This window comes from Mchenga conophoros, linkage group LG14 (genome assembly GCF_057382185.1).
Source record: "Mchenga conophoros isolate Kocher_MC1m ecotype Shallow Benthic linkage group LG14, M_conophoros_male_GT1.1, whole genome shotgun sequence".
Lineage (NCBI taxonomy): Eukaryota > Metazoa > Chordata > Actinopteri > Cichliformes > Cichlidae > Mchenga > Mchenga conophoros.
In genome coordinates this window covers 9,891,421-9,902,639 of record NC_140539.1, presented here as the reverse complement: position 1 = coordinate 9,902,639, position 11,219 = coordinate 9,891,421, and the positions used below count along the sequence as shown (strand labels likewise).

At 40.7% G+C, this 11,219-nt stretch overlaps 1 protein-coding gene across 2 annotated transcripts; it reads left to right on the top strand.

Annotated features, from left to right (window-relative positions):
- The first annotated feature begins 148 nt into the window (after nt 1-148).
- Nucleotides 149-8,986, top strand: LOC146559256 (TRPM8 channel-associated factor homolog). Of its 2 annotated transcripts, none has more exons than XM_085245107.1 (13): nt 149-340; nt 941-1,000; nt 1,377-2,127; nt 2,905-3,121; nt 3,670-3,964; nt 4,059-4,360; nt 4,692-4,866; nt 5,006-5,100; nt 5,376-5,589; nt 5,905-6,141; nt 7,591-7,808; nt 7,923-8,036; nt 8,269-8,986. In XM_085245107.1, the coding sequence occupies exons 3-13, from the start codon at nt 1,478-1,480 to the stop codon at nt 8,509-8,511; spliced, it is 2,760 nt and encodes a 919-aa protein (XP_085101233.1). In that variant the 5' UTR covers nt 149-340; nt 941-1,000; nt 1,377-1,477; the 3' UTR covers nt 8,512-8,986. The 2 variants fall into 2 exon arrangements, with proteins under 2 accessions (XP_085101233.1, XP_085101232.1); XM_085245106.1 differs by having other exon boundaries at nt 937-1,000.
- Nucleotides 8,987-11,219: the final 2,233 nt, after the last annotated feature.

Below are 11,219 nucleotides of genomic sequence, written 5' to 3'. Positions count from 1 at the left end.
TTGAAATCACTTGATGTGCGATGTGCGATAGTTTGTTAATATAGCAAAACTTGTGCTGGGCTGCGCAGTCAGATGGTGAAAAACTGCAGGATAAAGAAAACTTTATCCCGTTGGCTTTCTGAGTCACTCGGCACCCGTACCGTGTTATCTGAAAGAAAAGCGCAACAACATTCTAAACTTCTGCTGACTGGACCACATTTCCATCTCATTTTTGGACTCTGTCTTTGTTGACACGTGTAATATAACAACAATGTGTATTTATAATACTCTCACTGGATGTAATAAGACGTCGTTATTTGCTACTCACCGAAGGAGTTAAATATTTAACACATCCGCATTGGTGAGTCACTATTTTGGTTTTCAGGTCCTGTAATGGGCGAGGCAGGGAGAAAAAGTTGATACGGAAAGAAGACAAAGTAACACATTGTCCTGGTTACATTTTGAGCTAAAAGCTCATCTGAAGACTAATTCAGTGTGGCAAAATAGTGAGCACTATTTATTATCCAAACATTTAGTCTAAAGCCTAACGATGAACGGATAAAGAGTAATCACGCTATGCTATCCCGCTATGGTAATGCTGAAAGATGCAATAATTTGATATGGTGCAAAACACACTGAATTAAAAACACCACATTCTTCTGTTTATTTTACCTGCAGAAAGTTCTGCGCTGTGCCCTTTAGCGTTCACAACTAGTTACTAAAGATGGCAGGATGAGCAGGTTTCTCTGTGGGCTTCATACTCGTTTAGGGTGTATCAGTAATTACAACATTCACACAATGGGAATGTTGACATACTGCTGTCATTTTCCATGCTTCTGTTTATTTTTTTGCTGTGCTCAGTAGCCCGTCTGTGGGCTGTCCTCATCATAACCTACCACTCATGATCTCCTCAACTCCTCAAATAGGCACTCACTTTCACATTCTTTATTCTGTCAGGTAGAGCTCTTTGTGTCACCTGCTTTGAAAAACTCTTGAACTGCACCGGAAAGTCATCTTGCAGGTAAAAATATTATTAAATAAAAGAATGCATTTATTTTTTTTAAGTTGTTTAGTAGTAACGAGATATGTAAAATCTGGGTCTTGGTTGTACCAAGTGGAAAGCAGCTATTTAACTTTTTATCTCTGAATCAGCTTTATTTAGTGTAATGTTTTGTCATGACTTATGAGGCATTAGTCAGCAGTCATACTTTCATTTTATTTATTTATTTATTTTTGTTATCTTATTCACACTACACCGTGGATATGATTCTTGTTTTTGCATATATTACCTACTTTAACTGCTGTGTGAGTGCAAATTTTTTGTTTCACCTCAAGTGAATACGTGTGCTGGAATAATAATAAAAAACAATGAATTTTTTTCTGCCCTATTTCCACAGGTCACCTTGGCATACATTGATGCAGGAAATACTGTGAAATCAAATCTGTTAAGACAACTTGCCCTCGACATTCAGTCTTCAGAGTAAAAATCCTCTACACTATGTCATCTAACCAGTTGTTCAAAAGCCAACATGAAGAAGCCTACATGTCCCTGATGAGAGGCATGAAGGAGCTGGACCTACAGGGACCCTGTGTTCCCAGTGACCTGGTCCTGATCGGAGACCATGCCTTTCCTTTAGCAATGAACAGTCAAGGTCAGGTGCTGATGGCTGCCTCTCTGTACAGCAGTGGAAGGATTGTGGTCCTGGGTCATGAGGGCTACTTGACAGCCTTTCCTGCTCTGGTAGAAAATGCTCTAACCTGGCTGAGAGGTGATGGCTCTGATAACCTCTCTGTAGGGGTGCACAGAAATGTCAGTGCAGTTGCTAATAACCTCCAAAAATCCAGCTTCCAAGTAGAAGTTGTGGGAGCTTTCAGTGACAAACTGGGAGTTGGTGTTTATGTGACCGATGCCTACAGCGTGGGCTCAGACTCAGTGGAGCTGGTGACGTTTCTGAAAGCTGGAGGAGGGGTGCTGATAGCTGGGCAGGCGTGGGGCTGGGCTGCAGATCACCCCAAAGAGAACGCACTGCATCAGTTTGATGGGAATAAAGTGTCAGGAGTGGCAGGAATCTACTTCACTGAGCGTTGTGGTGAGGCGGAGAACCTGCCTGTCTACCCTCAGATCCCGTCCTCCTGGATGTCTGTGGTGTGAGTGTTTAATGTAGTTCTGTTTTGTTGTTATTGTTACTGTTAGTTTAAACCCACAAGTTAACTATAACATGAAATAAATTGCAAACTACTATAGATTGCATATAGAGTTTTAAAAAAATATTATTATTATATTTAATGTAAACTTTTACATAATTTTACATGGATTTATCAGTTTTGACATTTTCTGCCTAAGCAATAAAACAAAGTATCTATTGATGTCAAACTCAGCACCTGTGAATTTACAAAAGGACTGTATTTTTACAGGACTGTGTTTATAATAACAGTAGGAAAATCATCATATTTATTAATTTAATATCAGAATACTTTATTGATCCCTAGGGGAAATTATTTTGGTTACAGTGCTCTGGTGCAAACAGTAACAAAGACAGACAATACACTACAGTAAGAAAATAGCACAATATATACAAAATATACATACATACACACATATATATATATATATATATATATATATATATATATATATTGATAAATATCTGAATAAGAAAGAAGAGCATGTGCAAAAAGGGTGTAGCTACTGCAGTATACAGTGTGTTAAGTGGATGAGTTGTACAGGGAGATGGCAACAGGCAGGAATGTATTCCTGTGTTGTTCAGTGGTGCTTTTTTACATTCTGAAAATGTAAAAATTAAACTTGCTTGTATGTTGGTTAATTGTTTTCTTAACATGCAAAAACAGATAAAAAAAAATGCAATTTACACAATTATTCTTAAGTTTGTCTCTCATTCCTATCATGACTCTTCCACCTTTCAGCTTGGGTAAGGATTTTGAAGACGACTTGCAGTTCTTACTCCAGGGGGTTTCAGAGTTCCAGCTCCCGTCTAATTTAACTGCTTCGGAGGTTTTAGTCCATGGACCGCTAGCATTTCCCATCGCGACCACAGATGATGGACGGGCGTTCCTGGCAGGAGGCTACTATGGACAGGGACGAGTGATTGTGGCTACACATGAAGGATTTCTGGGACTTGAGGTAAATGTGAGAGTTGGTCTTCCTTTCCAAGCACTCATAGGTCAGAATCAGCACGTGATTCGGACCTATGAATGAACAGGTTTCCTTTGATTTTACAAGTTTGATTTGCATCAGAAGGTTTTTATGTGTGTCACTGTAATGAATAGTTTCTTTGTTAACTGATTGCCAAGACTTGGGTGAATAATTTAATTTAAAACAAAGCTATTCTTATTGCCTAGGATGGATAGAGGGATGGAGGTTAAAGTTTAGGTTAGGGTTGGGTTCTCCACTGATGATGACTCAGGCCTCAGAGGGTTAAAAATGTGAGTAGTAGTAGTTTGTGCAACTCGGAATGGATGTATGACTGTTTTTATTGTGTTTCTCCCTGACTTTGAGCAAACATTGCAGATAACATAAATTGTGTATTGTGATAGGGTTAGAGTTAGGAGTCAGTGGTAAGCAGACCTATAATGGTTAAAAAGGAGATGTTTCTGCTGTTTTGATGCAATTTTTATACATCTTATGTACACATGACTGCATCTGTTCCTGATTTCCTTCTATTCTTTTAGAGTATGGCTCCATTTTGGCAAAATGCCATTCACTGGTTGGATGAAGGCCGCAGAGGGGTTGTTGGTGTCATGAATATAGATGCTGCAATCAATATTCTCAGCAAGTCAGGGCTGAAGTGTGAGAAGACAAAATTCAGGAAAGACCTCAGCGTGTTTGTGTGTACAGCGTATATCACTGAGCATTTGGAGGAAATCAAAAACTTTGTGGCAGAGGGAGGAGGCCTGCTGATTGGAGGACATGCCTGGTACTGGGCACAGACACATAGTGGGCAAAATCCACTTACAGAATTCTCAGGTATGAAAGTGCACGACCAATGCATCTGATTAGTGTGACATCTCCAACAATACACCAGAGTATTTTAAGTCAGATTTGTTTTAATGTCTTTCAGGAAACAAGATCTTAAATCAAATGGGATTGAGCCTGTTGGGCGCAACAATCGGAGGAGGAACATACAAATCTCTCGTACCCAGCCAGGCTATTAATGACAGCTACCACTTCCGCCACCTTCTATACCGCTTTGCTGCCCATGTGACTGCAGGTGAAAACCTTAGCCAGCATGAGGAGAGATATCTGAAAAGGCTGGGCAACGACTGCAATGCCTACTTGCAGATGAAAGCCCATGACTCCTCCCACTACCGACAAGTGTTGGCCACACTCACTGACTTATTAAAGAGGTCAGGCCTGCCACAGGTGAGTAGACAAAAATAATATGAACACCTTTTAAAATAACAAAATTAAACAAAGCTATGCTAGCTGATGTGGTTTGTGACCATTATGTGTGCCAAAACATTACAGTGCATGTCACAGCTATTAGTTGGTATATTACAGTTATCAACAAGTAATATGTGTCTCAAAAATGTGTTTTAAAAAAGAAACAACAACACCAATGTGTTTTAAATATGATTGACCACTGCTTTTTATGGATGGGGTGTGGTGGAGGTGGAGACTAGTTGCCTTTGTTTCTGCAGATAGTGTCATAATATGGGGACATATATAATGAGATTGACTATTCACTTTCAAGGTGAGTGACAGCTGCCCTGTAAAGAGTCCCAAAGACCACCTCCTCCTCGCTGTGGGTACCCAGGTATATAAGGTTTGCCCAGATCCCGATGCCCTCCTGCCCTACCTCATCAAGGACAACCCAATGATGCCTGTTGTCTATAACCACCGGATCAAGGTTGATGTTGATACAGCAGGTCAGATCTCACTGCTAAAAATGTGTTAATATATGCAGCTCATTGCAAACACTGGAAACTGTGAAATACAGTTTTTAAAATGCATATTTTATACCTGTAAACGTCCCTGATTGTGATCTTTTATAATTGTGTGTTTCAGATAGGGAAGAGTGGATCAGTACAGGTCTCTACCTCTCTCCTGGTATGAAGACCTACATCGCTATACCACCTCAGATTGTCAACAAGGATTGGAAGGTACAGCATATGAAGTCAATTGATTTTGAGTTCAACCCCATATAAGTCTGTCTCCAGTAGTGACAGAGACTCACCACAAGTACAGCTCATGCCCACATGGCAAGGTGCCAGAACCTGAATTTTTTTTTGCGGTGAATAGATACTGTAAGTTGTTTCAGGTCATTTAGGTGTCTAAACACAGAGGAGTCCTTGCAATTTTTAGACATTCCTTTTTACAGTGTTCAATACTTTAGCATATAGAGATTGCTTACAGTGCATTTTTCTTTCTTCTGCAGATTCAGATAGGATGTCAAACTGATTCACTGCACCATCATGAGGAGCTGAAGAGACCACCGTCTGTCCATGAGCGATTTCCTGTCACATCAGAGATGATACAGGTTTGGAACCTTTGGGGAGGGCTCATCTTCCTTGTGGCCCCACCCAAAACACAAGTGAAGGTGTTGGAAGTCATAGTGCAGATGGCTGTACCTGCTCCATACTATAAGTCTGGTGAGTCTGTGGTGGATTTGACTTTGTTAACTTTTTTTGTACTGGTCTAATAGACTATTCTCAAACAGTTTATAAGGCGATTTAAGGGGCTGAGGGCAGCATCTCCCTGGTTCTAATCAAATATGAAGTGTTAGGAGTGTTAGAAATGTTCAGTAAAGTAAAGTAAATATCCAACAGTTTAACGTCTGATACAATGAATTAGGCTTCCCTAACTGTTAATATTTCAAGTTGGTGTTAGCTAGCCCTTGATTCTGTTTTTATGTGTTGGAGCCTGAAGCATTTTAATAAATTCACTCCTCTCTTTGTTCTTTTCAGGTGTAACAACTGCAGCTCAGTGGTCGTTGCTGCGCACAGCTCCTTCACCCTGGGCAGAGTTGGAGTTTGAAAACATCATTCTCACCGTACCGTCAGATGCTGTTCGGGGTCTGGAGCGCCCTGACGAGCTAGCCGCTCTGTGGGATGAAATCATGAGGGCCATTGCAGATCTGGCTGCCAAACCACACAAATTTCCCCGCAAGGAGCGCTTTGTGGCAGATGTGCAGATTTCTGCTGGTAAGTGCATTTTGCCTCATGTTGTATATACACCTGCCTTTAACTGGCTTGTCATATATAGAGTCTCAAGTAATGCTGGGTGACAGGCAGGGTATGCATGGTCCAGTTCTCTGAACTAGCAAACAGAAAGTATTTAGTCACCAATACAAATCATTGGGGTAAGGTGTTCCAATCACTTCCATGACACAGGTGTATAAAATCAAGCACCAAAGCTTGCAGACTGCTTCTATGAACATTTGTAAAAGAATTGGTCGCTCTCAGGAGCTCAGGGAATTCCAGTGTGGTAATGTGATAGGATACCACCTCAGCATGAAGTCCAGTCATGATATTTCCTTGCTACTAAACATAGTGAGTAGTGGAAGGGACTGGGAACAACAGCAACTCAGCCACAAGGAGGCAGGCTAAGTAAAATCACAAAGCAGGGTCATCGGATTGGGAAGTATATAGCGTGCAGAGGTTGCCAACTTTCTGCAGACCTGCAAACTTCATTTGGCCTTCAGATTAGCTCAAGAACAGTGCACAGAGAGCTTCATGGAAAAGGTTTCCATGCCTGAGCACCTGATTCCAAACTTTACACCACGAGGGACAGTGCAAAGCATATAAACCTTTGCATTTAATGCTTTGAACTAGTGGAAAGCATTGTGCTTTGGTGATGTACAGAATGCTGCTACTGGACTCTTTGTATCTGACCACACAAATGTGCTTCTGGATGGTCAAAAATTCCCATAAACACACTCCTAAATGTTGTGGAAAACCTTCCCAGAAGAGCTGAAGCTGTTATATCTGCACATGGTGGGCTGACATCATATTAAACCCTATGGATTCAGAATGGGATGTCTCCCAAATTTGTGTGGGTGTGAAAGTGGACGAACAAATACTTTTGGCAAAATAGTGCATATATACAGTAACAATGCTGGCTTCAGCTGTCTAACAAGTTTCAGAAAATGAGGTGTGTGCACACTTAATCCCTATAAGCTGAAAGCTCAGGCTTTAGAGCTCTAAATGCTTATTCATCAGACAGTTTTTCCTTCTACTTTTGGCTCTGTTTGAAATCCCTGAGGGCGTGTATCCCCAGCTTAGCTTCTGAGTGCAGAAGCTCTACCCATTTGTTATTGAAGTCTTGTGTTTATAAAGAACTGCCAATCAGAGAAACTTGTTTAAACGTCTATCCATCCACTGGCGTCTATCTCAGCTGTGACAGGGCAAAAGGTTGAGCAGACCTTGGACAGGTCGCAAGACCACTGCAGGGTTACCACAGAGACAGATGAATATTTACACTTAACATGACTAACTTTTACCGAAGAACCATAATCATATCATGCTTTTGGTTGTTTGTTTGTTAATTGTTTATTTTTTTTAAATAAAAGCTATCAAATCTATAAAATCTAAAATCTATAAAAAATAAAGAATCATCACTATACCACTGTTCATTTCTCTTTTTCTGTTCAGGCTGGATGCATGCAGGTTATCCTATCATGGCACACAAAGTCTCAGCTGCTGAGCTGGTCGGTGTTAAAAAAGGTAAAGAAATGTGGGGCCCCATCCACGAGCTGGGACACAACCAACAGAGAGGCTGCTGGGAGTTCCCACCAAACACCACAGAGTGTACATGCAACCTGTGGTCAGTGTATGTGCATGAAGAGGTGCTGGGTCTCCACAGAGGACAGGTAGAGTAAATCACATGTGTCTATTTTGATATCCCATGATAACTGATGATTGAACTCAGTTTTTACTAAAAGTAAAATATTTTACAATCATCTCATTCCATGTTTTTAATGCAGGCTCATGGAGCTATGACTGCAGAAAATCGACAAAGTCGAGCCAAGGATTACGTCGCAGGAGGCAGGAAACCAGAGAGCTGGAGCATGTGGGTGGCTCTGGAAACATATATGCAGGTGAGAGAATTCTACTCTGTAGAGAAACTGTCCTTTGTCCACACACCTGCTTTCACTGGAAAAAAATGATTGCATGTAAAACTGAAAGCAGAGTGTGAAACAAGGCACGTTCCAGAAAGTGTGGAGACAGAATTAAAACAGTATCTTAACAAACAGAAATAAGCCTGACACAAACACTTTATTAGACATAACATGATTATCAGCATTATGATTTTTGTCTCCTCATCTGCAGCTCCAGGAAAGGTTTGGCTGGGATGCCTTTAAGAAGGTGTTTACTGCGTATCATCACATGAAAGACATCCCCAAGGACAACAAAGGAAAGATGAACCTGTATGCTGAGACTTTCTCCCAGACTGTGGGGATGGACCTGACTGGCTTCTTTAAGGCCTGGGGCTGGCCAATAGAAACAGCCACTGAAGGGAAGCTCTCCCAGCTGCCTTCCTGGAACGATCACCCCATGACCCAGTATGACTAAACCTCAAACCACTGCAGTGTGCAGAGAAATGGTTTCAACCAATATCTTAATTTGAAGTGAATGATGAGCAACACGGTGAACTGATTTGGTGTCTGGTGTTCTGTTTTAACAACATTTATTAGAGTATCTGAATAGAGAAACAGAAATGGTGGACTGAGGTTGTAGGTATCGAATCTTTCCCTTTATTTTGTACAAAGCCAAATAATTTTGTTCCCTGCAGAAAATGCAACTTGATGTTTGTGACTTGTGAAAACTGGAAGACATTACATTACTAAACAGAGATTGTTTCTGAAGATGAAAATGTTCTTGCATGTTTGCATATTTATTACTTACTTGCATTTCTTTACTTGCATCCAAAACTGCCATGGTTTTCTTCCACACATAAACACACACAGTGACATATAGGATGCTATTGCAGAGCCAGCCCTTAAAACTAGATGAATGAGTGCGTAATAAAGCCTGGGTGTGTCGCTTGTCTGAGTTTTAAAAACAGATGCAGAATGTTGACTAACAGGTTTTGAAGCCTTCTCTGTTCACTGACACCTCGTCTTTCACTTAATTCCATCAGCCTGAGTCAGTCGGTTGCCCTGACTAAAGTCACTCCTCTAATTGTCTTTGTCTTTTTCACTCAAGTAGCCCCTCCTGTTCTTATTTGTATACACTCACTTGCTGTTGTTGCAAAGTTTTCACCAGTCGTTCTAAACAAACCACAGATTCAGCCAACCCTATAGGCTGAGGAAGGCTGTTTCAGCTACAACATCAAAATTTGATGGCCTCTGATTATAACATAAGAGCTTGAAAATAAGGCTTGAAGAGCCAACAGCAGTAGCAGTATAATGTCTGGGAATCTCTGCTATATACCTGGGACCCTGGCCATGTAGGACTTTGTTATTAAGATTATTAAGACCCTCGATCAGTCCAAGTAACTGACGGGCCACAGCTTTCTCTCAAATGGAAGGGATGGAGACAGGACAAAGGTGACACCCTGGTTGTGTCTTTGCCGTGTAATTTGTATTTTACTGCGTGCATTCAGCCTTTATGCACTTCTTTCTATGGTGACATATAATCATTGATCCAAGGGAAAACATTGATGGCTCAAGGTAATCCAGATTTTAAAGGGGCTACACTATCAAGAAATGATCAACACAGATCATTAAATCATTCATGTAAATCACTGAAAACCCAGGTGTTCAAATGTAAAAATAGGAGAACAGAGCTGCTGAATTGTCATTAACAATGCCAGACTAAGTCTGCTATGGGAACACAAAATTAGTGAAGTTATATTTTGACAGTAAATCAGACGTACAAAGGTTGTTTAAGGACAGGCCACAAGTAGAAACATACTCCAGGGTGTGCTCACCAATAAGAACGGGACTATTAAGAATATTACAACCAGAGGAAAGATCTAAGAAAGAAGATGTGAAAGTTAAAGTCACCAACCATAATGAACTGCTCAAATTAAAGAACAACAGATGAAAACACATTTGAGAGTTTATTTAGGAATTCAGAAGGAAATTTAGGAGGATGATAGAAAACAAGGAGACTGGATTCTTACACAAAGTATTTTGAATGAATTGAAAAAAGAAGAAGCGAGAAGTAAATGGAACACAATTTAAGTTGTTCCTGTAAACCCTTCTGTTGAATGAAAAAATTAAGAAGGGAGTAGAAATTTGATGAAAATGTTACAGTCTCCTTCTGTGTGTTATAATTACAGAGTTTGGTTAACCTGATCAGATTTTGAGGTCAGTGACTTATCATTTTCTCTTAAATTGTGATCACTAAGTAATTTGGATAATAAGTACAACGTAGCATAAGATAGGTTACAGGGGGGTGATAGTGTTGTGGACATAGGATAGCAACACAGTGGACTTAGTTTGTGAGGCCTGCAGAGAAAGCTTGTTATGGAACGGCTGTGTGCAGGCAGGGAAAGGACCCAAAGTGCAGATGCTCGGAGACACAATGTAAACTCAAAACAGTTTTAATGCTGAACTCAAAAGGGTAACAAAACTGAGAATACACAATACTTAAATACACAGAGGAAGCAATCAGGGAATGGGTAACAGGAGGGAAACACCGCTGGGGCAAATCAGGCCTAACGAAACAGGAGAAGCAAAACCAGACACATTAACATAAGACAAGGACCTTCAAAACAGGAAACATAACACAGACTGAACATACAGACACAGACTCACAGGCAGGCACTACAACAGAGAGAACAGAGACGTGGGACCAGGACAGACGCTGACTGGACACGGGGATACAGCAGACAGGGGAGACAGCAACTAAGGATTACACAGAGACCTAAACCATAAGAAAGAACTCTAACAAAGAAACCAAAGACTAGAAAAGATAAATAATATAATAAACTCAAAAATCCTGGGTCAACGACCCAGGCATCCTAACAAAGCTGGCAGATAAAACAGAACTACTCATGGCTGAGAAGGGGAAGAAGGCTCCAGAGGCAGTCACGTGTAGCAAAATGGACAATATACAGCATGTCAACTGCTAGAAATGAGCCAACTAACCAGTTGGGCTGGTTTTCATCTGTCCTAAAAAGGGAACAACAGATTAAAATTGCCAATAAAACCTATGTTTATTCTGAAGCCAGGTGTTGAGGCTGAGGAGCCTGCTAAAATGCCCCACACTGTTTTAAGAAGTTAAAAAGCTCTTCACAGTCAGCTCAGACTGCAGACAAGCTTACCCTGATC